The sequence below is a fragment of the Gasterosteus aculeatus genome, chromosome 11 (genome assembly GCF_964276395.1).
Source record: "Gasterosteus aculeatus chromosome 11, fGasAcu3.hap1.1, whole genome shotgun sequence".
Classification (NCBI taxonomy): domain Eukaryota; kingdom Metazoa; phylum Chordata; class Actinopteri; order Perciformes; family Gasterosteidae; genus Gasterosteus; species Gasterosteus aculeatus.
The window spans coordinates 14,220,624-14,239,647 of NC_135699.1; the positions used below are offsets into that span (position 1 = coordinate 14,220,624).

At 41.8% G+C, this 19,024-nt stretch overlaps 3 protein-coding genes across 8 annotated transcripts; 2 read left to right on the forward strand and 1 right to left on the reverse strand.

Moving 5' to 3' along the window:
• Positions 1 to 1,193: 1,193 nt before the first annotated feature.
• Positions 1,194 to 11,161, reverse strand: LOC120828314 (uncharacterized). 5 transcript variants are annotated; one of them, XM_040191831.2, is made up of 18 exons: positions 10,966 to 11,161; positions 10,686 to 10,728; positions 9,389 to 9,719; positions 9,081 to 9,165; positions 8,847 to 8,982; positions 8,230 to 8,339; positions 7,830 to 8,041; positions 7,362 to 7,579; positions 7,223 to 7,282; positions 4,378 to 7,152; positions 4,153 to 4,300; positions 3,882 to 3,987; positions 3,450 to 3,606; positions 3,223 to 3,315; positions 2,869 to 2,955; positions 2,355 to 2,493; positions 2,114 to 2,205; positions 1,194 to 1,976 (listed from the first exon to the last, which is right to left on the reverse strand). In XM_040191831.2, the coding sequence occupies exons 1-18, from the start codon at positions 10,983 to 10,985 to the stop codon at positions 1,920 to 1,922; spliced, it is 4,869 nt and encodes a 1,622-aa protein (XP_040047765.2). In that variant the 5' UTR covers positions 10,986 to 11,161; the 3' UTR covers positions 1,194 to 1,919. The 5 variants fall into 5 exon arrangements, with proteins under 5 accessions (XP_040047765.2, XP_040047766.2, XP_040047767.2 ...); XM_040191832.2 differs by lacking the exon at positions 7,223 to 7,282 and having other exon boundaries at positions 10,966 to 11,145; XM_040191833.2 differs by lacking the exon at positions 3,223 to 3,315 and having other exon boundaries at positions 10,966 to 11,145.
• Positions 11,162 to 11,860: 699 nt separating this feature from the next.
• Positions 11,861 to 14,910, forward strand: natd1 (protein NATD1). Its single transcript, XM_040191836.2, has 3 exons — positions 11,861 to 12,179; positions 12,722 to 12,840; positions 13,266 to 14,910. Exons 1-3 carry the CDS (start codon positions 12,080 to 12,082, stop codon positions 13,380 to 13,382), a joined length of 336 nt encoding a protein of 111 aa, XP_040047770.1. The 5' UTR covers positions 11,861 to 12,079; the 3' UTR covers positions 13,383 to 14,910.
• An 843-nt stretch (positions 14,911 to 15,753) lies between these two features.
• Positions 15,754 to 18,981, forward strand: tmem11 (transmembrane protein 11). 2 transcript variants are annotated; one of them, XM_040191126.2, is made up of 2 exons: positions 15,754 to 16,425; positions 17,357 to 18,981. In XM_040191126.2, exons 1-2 carry the CDS (start codon positions 16,328 to 16,330, stop codon positions 17,871 to 17,873), a joined length of 615 nt encoding a protein of 204 aa, XP_040047060.1. In that variant the 5' UTR covers positions 15,754 to 16,327; the 3' UTR covers positions 17,874 to 18,981. The 2 variants fall into 2 exon arrangements, with proteins under 2 accessions (XP_040047060.1, XP_040047061.1); XM_040191127.2 differs by having other exon boundaries at positions 16,109 to 16,292.
• The last annotated feature ends 43 nt before the right edge of the window (positions 18,982 to 19,024 follow it).

Sequence of the window (19,024 nt, forward strand, 5' to 3'; positions counted from 1 at the left end):
AGCTTTTTGTTACAGAATCCATCAGTGGATGAAAGCTTCAGAGCGAGCGAACCTGAAATTAAGATAATTATTGTGAAGCTACGAAAGAGTTTCCATTAATGCACAACATTATTTTCTCTCTTCATCAGTGAGAAACTTTGAATCTGCTCTGATTCTGCTGATCGCTGCTTCCAGGTTTAACTTCCTCGGGTGTTATCAGATGAAATCTTACACTCGCCTTTTAAAAATAAAAAAAGTGCAGCAATGGTGTTTATCACCATTGTCATTAAAACAATTTCACAGGAAGCCAACTTACAGTCTTTGATAACATTAAGAAACAGCTTGGCTCTTTCAAGGTGGGGGCTCACATGACAGAAGTTTCCCATTGAGGAGTCACAGGGAAGGAAAGACGAGTGTTGGGTTTTAATGAGGTGTGATGTTCCTCTGCAAGGGCACTGAGAGTTAGGATTTATATTTTTATACACAAATCAGACCTCTGGAGACGTAGACAGTTATAGTTACAGCTCTGTGTTTCCATAGAAAAAAATAAAAAACAGGGTAAATAGTAAAGTAAGAAATACTCCCGTAAAAGCTATTTTAAATTCAACATAACTGTAGGTTTCCTTTTATTAGGTTTGAGAGGTTAACTGGGGCAACCTGTAACGTATCTCTGAGTAATGTGTGGCACTTCAATCTTCAAAAACACGTTCATTCAGAAGTGATTTCCAAAATGTTTGGGATCTCTATTAAAACCAGGGACCCCTGTGACTCTGTGGTCTGGTGTTGGAAACCCTGCTGAAGTGTGTTATCGTCCCGTCCTGCTCCACTTTACGAGGCACTCGAGTGTATGTGCAGTCCCTCGGGACGGTGCAGGACATCGTCCTCCTCATTGGCCGCTGGGCTTCTTTATGCGTCACCGCGAGCATGTTTCCACAGACTAAACTCCTGCAGTATCTACACGTGTGATATCCTGTGCGAGTCTGCCATCAAACCAAATAAACTATTTTACATTATTATAATTTTATCCCACATGTCTTATCATGGACATGAATGTATCCATAAGTAAGTGCTTGTTATATATATTGTGTGTTTCTTTGAGGGAAATGTTGTCCGTGGGAATCTCAATAAAAGATGCTATTGATAATGTCCTTTACAAGTTAATTACTCTCACAATACTCAGGTCTCACGCACTGAAACATACGAAACACAAACAATTTTTGGGGGTTATTAGGAAAATACTTTATTGTCTAAATTGATACAACTGCATGTTGCCAGAGTACAAAATATTTAAAAATCAAGCCTAATGTATCCATTTACTGACATCAAAGATAGCAACCTTCCGAAAATGATTTAACTTTGGCTGTTCAAAATATCTCTACTCAAAAAATGGCTACATGTCAACAGAAAAGATCTTGAAAACGTCAATGACATCAACTCAGAAGTTGTATCTGCTGGCAGACTACATGTTGTATTACACTACATCTAGTGGTATAATATGTTAATAACAACTTGACGGATGCCACACACTCCGTAATTCTAATGAAAACACAGATATAGTGTTCATAAGTCACACTGTGCACTGATGTACAGAATATAAACATATATTTTTATGATTATTGTTTTGCATTGTATAGCTCATTCTCATAAAGGTTCATCTTCAATAAGTGTTTTCTGCTCCCTCTAGTGGTAACGCTCTTTTCTCTTTATTCATCTAACATACACACACACACACACAAGGAAACATATTTTGCAGATAGCATATCAACAATAAATAACCACAAATCCACATTATACACGGTAAAAAAGTAACAAATAAAATAACAAGCACACATGTGAAACAACAACAGTTACAAATATTAGGCAGAGATATATTGTGTGTTCAAACTGCACCGAGCAAACAGCAGTTTTACTCTGAAACACAGATGCACATCTGGTTTTGATCAGAATGACTCAAACAGCTTCATTCTTTCTTGGACAGAAAGGCCGTCTTTTAAACTCTGCAAACACGACACACACAAGGAAAATCAAGGGACAAGAGAAAGAAGTTATGATGATTTAATTACTTTACTCATTTACTCTTTACTCATATTTTGCATTTCTGAATAGACAAAGCAGAGGATGCAGGATTTTTTACCTTTGATCTCACTCCTCTTATCTGACGTGTGAGGGTTGATTTAACTGTTTTCTTCAGAAAACCAGCATTATTTGTTTTTGTCACAGTGCCCTCTGTAAAGGAGTAAAGTTCTACATTTTAGAGAATGCACTTGTTCCCTCTTCTTAATGGGGGTTTTGTTTTATGAGATCAATAGGAATTCAGCGTGTGAATGTTGTTGCCTTTGGACCGGTGAGTGTGTGCAAAGTAAAAAGTGTCTTACCGGCGGTCTGTCCTGGAGCGTCGGCCCTTGGAGACCAAGTGGCCGACTTGACATCGGCCAAGAATTTGTTGACGTCATGATGGGATTCATCCTGGCTGTTGTAGAGGGCCTTGAGCTTGTTCTCGGCATATATTTTGTCCTGTTGCACAAACACACAAACAAACCCACGTTGTTGTTTAGTTGTTCTTTTCATAGAATATCATATGATAAATATGACATTCGACCATTAGGGCACGACAATAAAATGTTTAAATTAGTAGCTTTACAACAGCTTCCATATAAAACATTTGTATAATGTATGCAGCTGAACTTTATCATGTTACCTATATACGTTTGTATCAAATGCCTCAGTCTTTAGGTAAATAATACATTAAATGAAACTACAGTTTATTCATATTAACCTAATAATTTCAGTAAATACAAAATGGATCATGTGTTTCAAATTTGACAGCAATAGCAATTCACTCAAGGCCACCTTCGCAATATAATATAAAATGTAAAGAGATTTTAGCACCATTCGAGCAAGCTTTAAATCTTCCTGGAGAGAACGAGCTTCCTGTCTGAGAAACTGCATTTCTGCCTCCCTCGCCCGCAGAATCACCTGTGACACAAGTCCATGAATACATGCTCCGTGTTACAATGAAGGGGCACAGGATTACAAATGCAAACACATTGCTGTGGAAATGATCTTTTAAGTCTTTTTACAGCAAGCGTACGTAAGGAAGTTACCTACAATCTCCACAACTTCAAATTGGATTCAACAAAGAGAAAAAGATGAAGCCAGAACAGAAATGTAAACTATGGGTTAATTTAGCTGTAAGACTAACTACAAAATATCTTAATAAGTTATAAAAACACAAATACATACCTCCATCTCATAAAAGTCCTTTATTTTAGGGGAAACGTGGGACTGTTTCCCATTTCGCAAGAAATGTATCTGAGACATTTCATCTGTTTCTCTCTTGAAGGGACAAAGAGGTCAGAGGGAGAATGCATTTCATGGAGGGTTTTACGTGCACACGGTTTGAGCTAACTACATGTGGTTGTATGTTCACTCTGGTACCTATGATAAAAGGAAAGGTGTGTTTATAAAACCTGTTTATTTTTCAGCTCCTGGATTTCCTTTTGGTACTGCATCAAGGACTGTCTCTCATCGTGCAGCTCCTGGCTCAGCTGAGAGTTTTCTAGGCATTTCTGAGAGTGTTGAACCGACAACACCTCGAGCTCCTTATGCATCGACCGAATGTCCTTCCTGCAGGGGCACAAATGATGTGAGAGAAAACTGTAAGAGGAAGAAGCAATTGGCAAAAACGGTATTAATAGAACATTTAAAAGCTATTATGGGGAATTGGGGAGAAAAAGCTTCAACAGAAGTGCTAATATTAAATGCTAATACCACAAGCACAACTAGCAAAAATGATTTAATTAACGAATCATTTTAAAGTATGAGAAATTATTTAGCAATTATCAATATTTGGTAAAGTTAAGTGGAAGAAAAAAAAGGTTAAGAAACCAGTGGTCGCTCACTCATATTCAATGTGCAGTTGTGTGACGTCAGCGCTGTCCTTTGTGCGCTGGGACTGTCGGCTTTTCTCCAGCTCCTGTTTATGAGCTCTCCTCATCGCGACGATGGCTACAGGAAGATATGAAAACTCTCATGATTGTGTAACATTGTTCAGTTAGAGCATGGCTATTTCTGTTCAACTTTAAATACATTTTAATAATTTACACAGGCCTCTTATTTTCGTATTTTGGCCCATTAAGACAGCACAGACTTGTGCTTGCTGGAGACGTTTACCGGCCATGGTGGCAGCCGTCTCTTCCTGCAGCAGCTTGTCTCTCTCCTCTAGAAGGGCAGCGACCTCCGCCCGATGCTGCTGCTGTAGATCTAAAATCATCTGCCTTTGCATTTCCTCCATAGCAGCAACGTCTTGATAACAGGACGCCTATAGTGGAGTTAAAATCAGGATTTACTTACTACTTACTAAAGGGATTATTTGTTAGAGATTAAGGTATTTTTTACCTCATGTCTTTCAAGATCTTTCTGGTAAGCCTCTCCCAATGCTACTGCCCCGTTTGTCGGCATGGTTTTTCTCTCCATCACAGTCTGCTCTGGTAGGGAGGAGGTGTAATAACCATGCATGTGTTTCATCTCCTCCTCGTGGATCTGTTGCAGTTCCCTTATCTTCTCTTGGAACTCAGTTTCCATTTTTTTCATCCGTTCATCATGATAGTCGTTGATCTTCAGTAAATCTTCAGAGAGCCTCCGGTTCCCAGTCTCCCCAGACGTGATCCTTTGCTGTGCGCGCTCTAGTTCTCCTCTCAACACACCGTTGTCCTCCTGAAGCTGACATACGGTGTGATTAAAAGCCTCCAGCTCATCCTTTAATGTGTTATCCTGCTCTTGGCACAGGGCTTCCAGTTTGCCCTGTAACACCACGCTTTGCTGCTGCTCTAAATCCAAATACAGCCTCTCCCACAGATAAATCAACTTCGCCTGCTCCTGCATCCAATTTAAGTCAGCCGCTGAGGCGTTTTCCCAGTGATCGTCGGTACTGCACTCGACTGCGTGGCCATCGGAATCCTCCTGGCAGAGTTGTTGTAAGAATTTAGCCCTTCTCTTCAGCCGGGTTATAAGTCTCTTCAACCACTCCGATTTCTCCGCCTCTACCCTTTGGACATTAGCTTCATCCCTTTCAACTGGCTCAGCAGCTCCTTCTGAATCGTTATTTTCCCCTTCCTCCTCATAAGGAGTCAATTCCGGGGGATCTGCCAGAACCTCCAGTCGAAGCTCCGCTTCTCGATTATTTGCTTGCTGTGGACATTTTAAGGCGGCGTGAATGAGCTCCGCTTCAGCACAGACTCCGCTGATGGCCCTCTCTAAACATCCCTCGTTGTCACATTCGGCTCTCCGGGAATTGCTCCTTTTTACTGTTTTTAAAGCTATTCTTTGCCAGATTATGCTTTTGTACTTGTGTGCCAAATCCCCCTCATCCTCTCTCGGTTCCAAGGGCTGTTGCTCAGTGACACGATGACTCTGAAGGACAGACACCATTTTTTCCACGACAACTAGTTCCCTCATTAAACACTCGCCAACACTTTCCGCGCCATCGTTTGAAGGTAACGCTCTAGCGGGTTTCCCTTCTCCGCCGACGTCGCTCTCGGCGCCAGCTAGCGCCTCGTCCTTGAGGATCTTGTCCTCTCCTTTGCTGGCATTGTGCGATTCCTGCTGATGTTTCTCTGCATCTCTCTCTCCCTGACGGAGGCAAGACGCGACGGCGCTTAGCTGCTTTTCAAAGTCTGTGATGTTAATCTGAGTGCCCTGGAGCGTCTCTCTGCAGGCTCGTAGGATGTTCAGAGCGAAGCGAAACCTGCCCGCCAGCATCCCACAGCGGTTTTCCGTCTCCTGGGCGAAGCGCTTGCTCCGCTTGGCCTGACTGTGAAGGAGCAGACTGAGGTGCTGAGCGCTGGCTCGGCTCTGCGTGAGCTGGGAGCAAAGGTGAGGGTCCCGGCAGCCGACGTGACCGTGGTGCTCCTGCAGTCTTTCCATGATATCCCTCAGTTTCTCTTCTGTTATATGAAGCTTGGTTTCAAGTATCTGGATCACAGACAGAAACTGCTCCGGGTCATCTCCTGCATTTGAGCCGTTCACGCTGTTTATTTCCCTCGGCCTGCTGTTGCTTGTAGTTAAACGATCAGCCTGTCTCTCATTTTGCTGAGCAGGCTCTAGATGTTCATGCTTTGGCTGTGAAGGGTTGCAGGTTCCACCTTTCAATACCTCATTCAGCTTCATTTCTGTCTCCTCCAGGCTATTACCTAAGATTTCCATCTTGAGCAAAGCTTCGCTGAGCTCTTGCTCCTTCCTGTCCAGGAGCCTCTCGTAGCCTTCTCGCATGTCCTGTGTCTCAGACTCATTTTGCTGCACCTTCCCTAACGCCAACTGCAAGTCCTCGCTGACCCTCTCGAATGAGTGCTCGAGGTTGTAGTAGTCTGTCTCCTCTGTTTTCAAGCGGCTTTGCAGCCGGCTCACCTCCCCGTCCGCCTCACACAACTGCTTTTGCAGCTCTCGACAGTGGCGATCGAGCTGCTCTTTTTCCTCCTGAAGTTTCTGCACGGCAGACACTGTGCAGGCCAGCTCCTCTTGGAGCTGCTGTTGAGCCTCCTCGATGTCCCTGGTCCAGGTCGGAGTCTTGTTCAGACCATCCACGTGCCGTTCCGCTCTGTCCAGCCTCTCCTGCAGTTCCCGCGAGTGTTGCTCCGCGTGTGCCAGGCTCGAGGCCAAGCTCCTCCGTTCTCGGTCCTGACTTTCTTGAAGAAGCGTGAGGTGCTTCTGTAGGCGAGCCTCCTTTTGCGCCTGCGCTTCCTCGTTGGAGTGAAGCTCAGTCGTCACCTCTTGAAGATGTTTGTGCAGGCTCTCGGCCTCCTGCTGGAGAGTGTGGTAACTCTGCAGCTCCTGCTGCAGCTGTTTGAAGCGCAGCTCGGCCTCCTTCCGCTTCTCGTCGCTGGAACTCAGCTGGGTCTTCAGAGAGGCCACGCAACGCTCCCACTCCATCTGCTGCTCGTGAAAACGCTGGCGATCCTGGTCCAGATGGGCCTGTGCGAGTGCAGTGGCGTCTCCCGTGACAAGCAATTGTGCCTGTTGAGCTAAGAGATCCACCCGCTGCCGTAGTTCGGCTTCCCTGGCTTTCTCCTGGCTCCTGGTTTTAGCCTCCAGCTCCAGGCGGAGGTCATGGTTTATCTTCTGCAGTCTCTGGAAAGCCGATGCTTGTTCCGCATTGGAGTTTGAGGGAAGATCATTCTACGGGACAAAAGTAACCTTTAGTTGGGACAAACTGTGCTTTGCAGGCTGTTTATTTTGTGCGTTTTACCTCTGGATGAGCCCTTTCTATTGAATGCCTCGCTCTCTCCTGTTGTAGCTCATCCTGCAGCTTCTCAAAATGAATGGTATTAAGTTGTGTCAACATTTTTAAATGTGTTTTATTTACATACACTTAAGGATAATCTCACCTCTTTGACAAGTCGTCCAGTTTGCTGCTTACAGGGAAGTTGGTCACAAACTTGTTGCTCGTAGCTGCGGGTCGAGGTCTTTTCAAGCTGCCAACTCTGCTCAGTTTTACTCAGCATATCTGAATGTTCATCAAAACTCTGAACATTTGATTGCATTGCAGTGAAGGTTTTGCTGTCACTTCCAACTCCATCAACAAACGATGGTGGATCTGTCACACCTGGTGCACAGGAAGGCATACACAGAATGTAATGATGTGTATCACTAGGTCTGTCCACCTGGAGCGTGTTTGTGGCTCATGATTGCAAACCGCTAGAGCACCGTTAATATGGCTTCTTGAAATGAACATTTCTGTATTTTTGAACAATTGTGTGAAAATAACAAAGGCCTCATGCACTGACCATCTCCCATTAAAAAAGAGTTACAAAATGGCATTTTGCTGGTTTGTTTCATTTTGTTCAGCGACTCACCGGTCACTGCGGTTGCATCGAGAAGCGAACCCTGACTCCAGGCGGCATCCTCACCCTCCTTGACCTGCCGTGGAGGACTGGGGGGGGAACGCCGAACTTCCTCTCGCTGCAGTTCCTCTCGCTGCAGTTCCTCTTCTTGCTGCTGCTGATGTGTTTCCTCTGCTTTCTCCAGATCCTCAGCTGACTGCGAGTCCTGATGCTGTGAAACAGAGCTGTGAGGAATAACAAAGAAACACATTTAGGCTTTGAATGTGTAATCCAAAACGGCCACAACATAATGTGGGACAATTAAAGTTATTTCAAGATGTAAACTCTCAATTAGGTCAGTCTTGAGGCAGGTTACAAGGCTACTTGTTTTTTTTATCTGACACCATTTATGCAGTTCTTTTAACATCTTTACCCTGTGACGTCAGGTGTAAAACCTGGCAGCACATTCTTCAACACAGCTTGGACCCAGTTGTGTTTCTTCTCAGAGGTCATCGCACAGAAAGTGTGGACTCCATCTCTGGTCTGTGAAAAAAAATCGTTAAATCTTTATGAGGTATATGTTTATGTTATCTTAAATTATTGATTTACTATGTAGAAGAACTTGTATCGACTATTTGATGTGATTTGTTTTAGGTAATTGGCATGGTAATCAACACTTAACAATACTATATAGCTATAGTAATCAAGAATTTCTGAGATATACTGATAATTGCTTTGGGTCCACTTATTTTAGAGAGGAATATGCTTAAAATCATTTATAACTGCTGCATTGGATATTTCTTCACTTCTCCCAACAAAACAGGAACATGAAAAAAAAATGTATTTTTAATTTTGTTGGAGTAACGGTCATGTAGAGAACAACATATTTCTAATAAGCAGGAAAACAATGAATAATAATAATTATGAATAATTAAGATTATTGCAGCATTCACCTTTATGGAACTACATGAGAATGCTTCAATTCTAGTAATGTGCTGACTGCTAAAGACAACAGATTTGAATTGTATTACACATTAAAGGCACAACTACCTGTTTCTTTTCTTTGTTGCAATGCTGGTGACATGATGTGGTGGAAACCAAAGAGGAGGGAGACTCTGAAGGCTCACAAGGGCTCCTGGTTTTCAACTCCTCAGCTTTCTCATCATGACACTCGTCTATGTTGTCTCTTTAGTGATTGAAATGTAAATGTATGCAGCATTTAAAAGCGACCATAGAAGGAATAGATTCAGCAGCCTCTTGAATAAAAATGAAAGAGCGACATACTTGATTGGCTCCTCGGAGGCCGATAACTGACCAGAATTCAATTTGATCTTTTCTTTGGTTTGGTTTTTTACTTGAGTTTCACGGCCTGAAAAAGACATACAAGCTTTTTCATTACTCGAGTGATCAGTTTAATTTTCTCAAAAACTCTCTAGACATTGTTTAAATTTTATTATGAGCAAATTTAAGAAAATACACAAATAAATACTAGTAAAAAGGTTATTGACTTTAATCTTATTTGATCTGGATAAATATGTTGTTAACCAACTGTAATCTAAAAAACACAATGAATTAATAAAATATGGAATTACCGCTTCCGGTGGATCTTTGGTCGAGGCGGTTGAGGGAGCGGCTGCTTCTCATGAACGGGGCAGCGCTGAGGGCCGAGGTGTGGAGGGATGAGAAGCTCCGGCTGCTGCAGAGGCGTAGAACCGGTCTGGCTGAGCGAGACGTTTGCCCGCTGCCCTGCTGGCCGAGGCTGCCTCTTTTCAAACTGCCCCCAGATCCACTGCCGCTAGCAGCCGGATCACTGCCTCTGCTGCTGAGGCTGTGGCTCCGTCCACACCTGACGCTGGGTTTAGACGTCTGGCTGCCAGCCTGTTTGGCTGTACTGGATGCAGGTATTGATGATCCAGCTGGTTCCTTTGGGAAATAACAAAGAGAGGCTGGTTGTCTGGGAGGATACGTTGTAAAGACATTAAAGTAGTTGTAAGGCTTTCAGTTTTGAGGACCATAACATTGTAATGTCGAACATTGCACCTGCTGCCGATCCCAACATGGACTCTGTGACACGTTAAATCCAATCACCGCAAAGAGAACCTTAATCCTCAAAAGGAGCTCTTAATTTGCTTAAGTGCCATCTGACCGACACCGTGATCAATGACGGACACACACTAGAACTTAATCACACTTGTGCATAAGCGGTTTCTTCCCGTCTTTAGAGATGCAGACTCACCAACTGCAGAGACCATCAATCTGTGGCCGAACCGCCAGACAGAGAAATCAATTAGACGAGGCTGCAGAAGTCCTGACTTAGCAGCTTGTGCAGGTTGCAAAAGCGCCGACTTGATCTTCGGCCAGTAATGGCTTCATAAATAAAACTTTGCATGCACATCTGTCAAAACCATGCACCCAATCTGAGAAAAACGTGTCCATGTTAAATGAGTGTTGTTAAAATGATGCAAACATTTTAAAACACTATTATTTTCACTCTAGTTCCCAAAAAATTAAGCAACGCTCTGGAAAGATTCTCCCTCTAAATGAGTTTATAAATATAATTCAGAGGCTTAAAAGTGTTATGGGGATCTTATTCAAAGGACTACACGATCCAGTAAATTATCGGAAAACCACAACTCAGAACTATTTTAAGAACACCGCTGTGTTGCTCATCATGACATCATGGTATGCATGGGTAAAAACACTTTTTCTAGAAGAATAAATGAAGAGTAAAAATATAAAGTAAATAATATTATGAAATGTCACATATTGCCTAATGCTTATGACAATTTTTTGTTCTATGAATAAACGGTGAAATGATAAATGTGAGACGATTAAACACTTGATTAAGGCAAATAAATAAAGCTTGTATATAAAAATTGTAGCGCTTACCCTCCCCCTCGACTTCTGTGCAGGTGTGTTGTTCCCAGGCCACCTATTATAGAACATTGAGACAGTTAAGCGTAAATCATTAAACCTACCTCCACTTTCAGGAAACGATTATTTAGTAATAATATTAAATTAGATTCGGCCATCATCCTTCTTAATATTACCTTAATTATGTAATCAATATCTCAGCTGCCAAATGTAGGTTTTCATTATTAAGGTGTTATGTGCTCTACCTACAAAATAGTAATAGAATAAATAGATTCTGTAGTTAATGTTGACTTACCTTGGCGCCTTGGACATCATTTTCAGCTGAACAAGGAAAAATCGGCAAATGGGAATGTTAGTATAAATGTGGAAAGTTCAACCCGACACTGTTATACATCCGGAAAAGTCCCGTACTAACTCTTACTCTGACAAAAACCAAAGAGAACACCTCACAAACAGGTCGACACAGTCGTGTCCCAAAAAAACACAAACACAAATAATCCCATACAGAGTTGACAAACTCCATTAGAGTTACAGGATTAAGAATACAGCTTAACAGGATTACTTCACTGCAACTTTAGTGATCTTGACATGCCTGCCTACAATGTCTCCAGAGATACTGCAAATGTCATTTTTATATGAAGACACAGTATTTAACTTATATGAGTACAATCCACAACAGTAGTATCGAGAAACACATAAACTCTCGCAAATCCAACTGCAAGGATTTTGCTGCTTATTGCACATTCGCTCTGTTGATGACACACAAACCCACTGCTGTCACTGAGCTGTGAACTGACCTGAACTATCAATACATATTATAAAATACTGGTCCGATCAAATGAATCTATAACCAGCAAATGTCGCTAAACTAATTTCCATTTGATTTGATATCAAAATGTTTTCCTCCCCTTCAGGGGAACAAAATATGCTCTAAGCAAACATTTTGCAGTGGTTGAGAAGTTGGAACTACATCATCATCTTAATCAAAGGGAAGTATACTAGTTGGAAGTTCTTTAGGGTACATATTTTGTTTATTTTTATGAGTGATTGACAAGAAAGTGTCTTGTAAAAGGGGTAACAGAAAATGTGCTGCAAACACGTGTAGTCTCCACTTTATATTTTTAATTTTAATTAGACCGTGAGTAAAGTTGTTGTATTAGTTATAGTTTCCAGTTTAAAAAAAAACATTTATTGTCAAAAGGATTCACGACACAAGGAAGGTTTCATCAATCTGAACCACTTCTGCCTCTCTGACAACAGCGGCGTTGATTGGCTGGCGGTCACGTGACCTCACAGCTGAGTTCGTTGGAGGAGATGTTTTGCTTTGACCGTTTATCATTTCACGTTAGCCATTTCTGATTAGCAACGCTGCAGAGTTAGCATAGCAGGCATCGTCAGTTGTGGACACAATGGCACAGGCGGCTCAGGCAAACGTCTTTGACGCAAACAGCTCTCAGATACAAGTGGAACACGATAAAAGGCGTCGGCAGTTTGTTATAAGGCTAAATGGTGAGTTCAACATGTAAACATTAGCATGCTAGCTGGCTAACGTTAGCTCCAAGGTTTTGTGTAGCCTTCCTCGCAGCCAACATCGCCGTCGTGTCCTTGTTGATATCTCCAGCAGCCATTTCAGACACAGACGCATCCCTGATTCCACGTAGTGGGGATGTCACGTATTTATTCATTTGTGTGTGTCAGGAATTAAAAGAAGGCAGTGCTTCTTGGTCAAAGCTGCTGACATTGACTTGAAACTTGACTTGTTTGTTTTTTTGGCAATAATGTCGTTGTTCCACTTCTGAACGCTAGTGCAAAACCTTCAATAGCATCCACTCCAAAATATATTCCTGAATATCAATCATTAGCTACTCAAGTGCTCTAAAAATAATCTGGTTCCTCTCTCAAACCTTGATTAGTTCTGCAACAGTTGTGGTCTTCAACAATGAAAACTGCATTTGTATGTGCATCAGTGATCCCTACAGAGTTGGGGTTGTTACTTCGGGGCTGGATGGAGACCAACACAACCAAGAACTGTGACCTCTGTCTTCCCTCAGGGTCCCACGATCGAGCCGTTCTTCTGTATGAGTATGTTGGGAAGAAGACGGTGGACTTGCAACACACTGAAGTTCCAGATGCTTACAGAGGTAGAGGAATAGCAAAGCACCTGGCCAAGGTAAAACTCATGCTATCATCACCTATCATCTTGAGAGCATGGAGGGTTATTCTCTTGTGCAATTTCTTAAAGGCCTAATATTTTTTTTTTTTTTCAAACAATGTGTTTAGAATGTTGTTTGCATGGCAACCATTTAGTTTATTTTTTTTCACATTTCTCATATCAAACACATTTTATATGTAATTGAAGTTATCAAACAAAGGCCAAACCCAGACATTATATTGATTACCTGAATTTACTTAATATGATGATTTTGCTAGTAATTTGACCAATTATATTTGACAAGCTTATATCTTTTGTGTTCTTCAGTTAATCAAGTTTTGCAGTTTAGTTAGTTTAATTGAACTGCACAATAACAGTCAAATGCTGTCTGATTAAATGTCTTAACTGTTAAAATTATGATATTTCTACTTTTGGGATGGCAGGCAGCCATGGATTTTGTGGTGGAAGAGGATCTGAAAGCTCACTTGACCTGCTGGTACATTCAGAAATACGTCAAAGAGAATCCTCAGCCTCAGTACTTTGAACATATTTATCAATGACCACATATGGTTCTGTCGGAGAGATGGAGAAAGACACTCCCTGGGAATAAATACTGTGTGGCATCATGCTTTGGAGTTACAGGCTGACATACAAAAAAGGAGCCTCCAGCTTTGTTAATCATGACATTGAGTTCCTCCAGAGACTGATCTCGCGGCACCGACGTCCTTCAGCTGAACGTTGGGTCAACGGGTCGGTAACGTAAGGTTACACCATAAACAGGAAATGAATCAGCTGGTCACAACTCTTAACAACATGGGCAAATAAACTAACCCAAGCTGAAGCCTGTTACCTCAGACACAAACCTTCAGGATGCGTAGTCATCACCCAAAGGTCAGGCCTGTAATGACAACAAATATGAGTCAAATATTATGATGCAAATTTCTTGTCCTTTGGGTGTGAGCAGCGCCACTAGATGACCGACCAAGGTGTTTTTCTCCATGGTGGTGATGGCAGCGTTTCCGATGCTCAAACAATGACGACTTTTATATTTTGACCCTCATTTGATATTCTTTGGCTTTGTTATTGTTCTTTTCTGCTTTGCCAAAAAGTTTTCGTAAGGCTAAAATGGACTGGATGAGTTGTTGATGCTAAACTGTGTGTGTGTGTGTGTGTGTGTGTGTGTGTGTGTGTGTGTGTGTGGGGCAGAGGGGTCGTCAAGGAAACTGAGGAGAGGTTAAAGGCAAAGTCATTTGTTAGTTCCTGGGTAATTAAAGAGAAATTATCAATTTTATTTATTTTCCCCAAATCTCAATTTGATTCCACTGTGACTATTTCCACTCCCACTTTTTCAAATAACAGAAAATGCACTGTTTTGTTATTGGAGTCGTGTATTGATTAGTCAAAGATGCAGGGATTTGTAAACCAAAGAACACAAAGATCATCATTTTCTCCATTACTCTTGCTAAATATTACAGAAACATGATAAATTGGTCTAAAGTTTGTCGCTGTGTTGACAACACTCCAGTATGGATATGGATAAATATCTATCTATCTAAAAAACACCATTTCTAAAAAGACGCTGTTATATTCATGGCCTTTACATGGTGTCCTTTGTTCGTTTTTCAGTAAAATGACACTGGATGGCCGAAGCTCATACGCTGCTTTTTTCTTGTCATTCTTTTTTCTTTTTTCTTTTATTATACCCACATGGCTGCTTTCACCAGCTGATGTAAAAATAATAAAGGTCTTTTTTTATACTAATAAAACAAAACCTAGTGGTTCCCATTTGTTTGGGTCTTTGGGGCCTTTTGCTGTTGACAATCTTCTGTGTTGAGGAGGGAAATATCTCTGGACACCATATGAAATGTAGACTCCTCTCTGCTTTTATCACCTAGAGTTGTAGGAAAAAACTTTTCCTTTGTAAAACCTTAAGGTGAAACAAACTTATTGCAAGTCCAAGATACCCAATGTATTATTTTACACTTTGTGTTTCATATTTGTGTAGCAACTTTTATTATTGTTTTTTGCGTTTGACCTTATTCCATTTCAGTTGTCTATGAATAAATAAAATAATACTCATCACATGAATGTCGAAGTTTGTAAAAACTAATTCACTTATAGCCAACTTTAAAGATAAGATTAGATTTGTAAAATGTATTTTGCCAAGGTAGTGCAGTTATTCACAGAGGTACTTAAGTACAGGACGTTGTGTATGTACACCAAACTATGCATGTATATTGTGACATCTATAATGCATTCATGTTAAAATTCTGCAACAAACAGCCCAGCGTTAAAGACAAGAGGAAGAGTTTCGCCGACCTGAATTTGTCGCTGTGTAGTGACAGCATTAGGAGTCACTTGAACTCATTGTCATGTTGTGTGCTGTTGGCAATGCATTGGTGACCACCACTAACATGAGGAGCTGGATAAAACTGTGCAGGCTAATCTGCTCTTTGAAAGCACAGCAGCTCAACTACAAACCCAGCTGACCACCCTGTGACTTCAGGACTCTTGTGGACTCAAAGCCCCACCTGGTTCCTCAAGAAGACCCAGAAGTATTCTCGGAAGGGAGGGAGCTCTGTTCCCATGAAGTCAAGACCCAAACATAAAACTACTCCAACTCCGACGATGATTGACGATCTATGTGTCTATGTCTCTAACCTAAATCTGGAACTGTCTGATCAAAAATACCAAAGCAACCATCATCACATTCAATATTAGTCACGTTTCATTTCTTTAATAGAACATATGATGGCATAATATAAACCGTGAATATAGCCTAATTGGCACATTAACTGGTAAACTCACAATTTTAAAAGATTGCATTGCCAATATGCTTGATTTGATTGGTATTGATACGTCACTCTCGGGCCCATGATTGAAGTAAACGGGTTAATTTAAGCCAAACTCAAATTCCTAAACGCAGACATTAGTTATTGCATCCAAAGCCCTTCAGGTTCCAGCTCATGAGCAGTGAGCCCACACTCGCCATTTGCCAAAGTGGTGCAGAGACGACTACAGGAGGGCACAATGTGGGTGAGCACCCTGGGATCCACAAACAAAAATCCAATAATTTATGTTAATGGATGGTACACTATATTGCATAGTGTATACAATATGTTATAACCCATGCATGCAATCCATCTGCACAACATTTGAAAACGGCTACGGAATGTATATGATTTTCATTTTTAATATAGTTACTCAACTTGTTTGTTCTATAAACCAAAATTTCCTCAGTTTAGAATATGGTTTGACCTCTTGAACTTCTATGAGCTATTATAAAATTCTTGCTCCATAGACTTTTGGGAATAGTAGTCCCCATTCCAGTCAGAGTAATGCATCGACTGCGTTGAAACACTACATTACCCATAATACCGAGCGCTCTCCTACGTCAACCGCAATCACGGTTGTATCTCCAACATGGCGTCGCTGGGAAGGAGGCGCGGTGTCCCAGTAAGCAGGGAGAGGTCAGTTACTCCATATCGTATATATTAAACGAAGAATGAATTTATGTGATGCATTCTATAGTCGATGTCGCCGTTCACCAGTTCCCAAACACACACGTCGCTGTGGACTGAAAGTGAGATGCCAACGCGAGAGGTCGGAATTTTATCTCGGGGTTAGCTAACATTAGCATGCTAACGTGTACGGCGCTGCAGCTAGCTGACGTTAGCAAGGAAACAGACTAGCAGCTCATGTGATGTTTTGATAATTTAACACTGGCCGGATAACCGTGGGAAAAGTTCAATTTCAACAGTTCGTGCGTGCGACGACCGTTTAAATGCCCCGTGGTTTGCATGCTACACACTTCTGCCCGAATCAAGTGTCTGCTGTGTTTGTCGACCCGTTAGTCTTGGTCTAACTTAGCTGGCCAGTCCTCCCAACTTTTTACCTTGTGAGCACGTTAGCTTTTAAGGTGATCTAACGACGTTCAGGTACGTCGTGTCCGCCGCGCTGTGATCCCAGAATTATTTTCTCTGGTTTCCAATACCCCTTTAGCCGATGGCCGCTGCCGCTGAAACCGAGTGAGCGCGGTGTCTAACCTTATCGAGGTGGGTTAGTGGCTGGAGGCGTTTGCCATCTTGTCAACTTTTACTGGAAGGCCGCAGAGTGACACTCACTCACTCAATTATCCGTAAAATAACAGTTTACGCGAAATATCAAGCGATTCTTCAATTAGACGACATCTAAGAGAAAGCAATTAATTCATTTTGTTCACATTTGAAACCGCTGCGTTTTGTGTAATTTCAAGAATATATTTGACTTGCATTCGCAATAATTAAAATGAGTGAATGTAAAACTATTCAATCTCGCTATGCTATATTCTTGAGTTAATGGAAAACTAGTTGCATCAATTAAATGTTTTTTGTAATTTAATGTATGGTGTGCACACATGTTGCAATGTGGTAAATCTTATGGAATTGCTATTATTGGGTATGAGAAACACCTGCAAAGTGAAGGTTCTTGAAAAACACATCTTCTCGTTCTACCCTTTATTCTTTCTCTCACTGTTCTGTCTGTTTCTGAACAGGGGCGTGATGGCGGCGACAGAATGCTACATTGTGCACGAGATCTACAATGGGGAGAACGTGCAGGACCAGTTTGAGTACGAGTTGGAGCAGGCGCTGGAGGCCCAGTATAAATACATTGTCATCGAGCCCACGCGCATCGGAGATGAAACGGCCCGTTGGATTTCCGTGGGCAACTGCCTGCACAAGACGGCCGTGTTGTCAGGTGCTGCTTGCCTCCTCACGCCCCTTTCACTGCCGGTCGAGTACTCGCGTTATGTGGCGTTGCCCGCCGGCGCCCTCAGCGTGGCCTGCGCTGCCCTCTACGGGATTTCATGGCAATTTGACCCCTGCTGCAAGTACCAGGTGGAGTACGACAGCCAAAAACTCTCGCGGCTGCCCCTGCATACACTCACCTCCTCGACGCCCGTTGTATTGGTGCGCAGGGATGATGTCCACAGAAAGAGACTCCATAACACGATAGCACTGGCTGCCCTGGCATATTGCGCCAAGAAGATCTACGAACTCTATGCGGTATGAGTGCACTCTGAAGAGGGTTTAAGAACCAACAGAAAAAAAGGAGAAAAACTAACAAAAAAATAAGCGAACCTATCCACCCCCAGATGTAAGAAAAGTGGTCCCGATCATGCCCAGCAGTTGGCTCCGAAAATGTGGTGGGTGCTTCCATTTTGAACTTTGATCAGAGGGATATAGTTAAAACTAGAAGGAATGGTTTTCCTTTACGTTTTCTTTACTTCTATGTGACGACAACAGTACACTTATTTCCGTAGTACCTTTTGCTCTCCTCCCCTGCGTCCTCCACCTGCATCCTTGACACAACAGCAAGTGCACAAGGATACGACAGCGGTTTCTCCGGATTGAATTGTTCTGCAGTTAAAACGGACCCACGTGTTTTCAGTATCGAGCTCTCTCCCTTGTTGTTTTGCTGTACCCCCTTTCTTGCTGGTCAGTACATCACCCTTTCATTAAAAGATTAGGATGTTTCAAACTAACTTTTCTGTATTTTATTTAACGTTTCTCATTAAATCCTACAAGATGTTCAGAGACGAGAACATAGTTTCACCCTATTTGTCTTTTTCAAGTAGATCTTGTTTAAAGAGTGTAGGAAAGATCGTATGTGACAATGCTGTGGCTTAATGTTTTTTTTTTTTTTTTAAACACCACAGAAACACTTCTGAAACGTCAAATTTCACACATGCTTCTAATGTATATTACATTACCAAGACAAAACCCCATAGTTAAAATAGAAAATTGATTTGACGTTATGGATAACAATTGCAGAGCCAATTATAAATTCACTTCCTTACATGTTCGTTGCTGTCTACATCAGCAATTTAAAAATGTCAGAGAACGAGGTAAAAGTACAGTGGAGGATGAGCTGTGATATAACAGGATGCTTGTAACCGATTAATGAAGTGGAATTCAGATGTGAATTAGCTGAATATCAAGAGCGACAGTGACCTCGTCATGCTCACTGAATTTAAGGTACATCGCATACAAATGTTCACAAAAGGCTGAATAAGTATTGTTGACTTTGTCACCAGGATTTGTTCATGAAAGGTTTCCTAAGAATTTTGTGTAAATCCCTTAAAGTTCTATCAATGTATCAAATAAATTGTAAACTTGCTTGTGGTGTTTCAGTAAGTGCGGTGATCACACGACAGACAGTA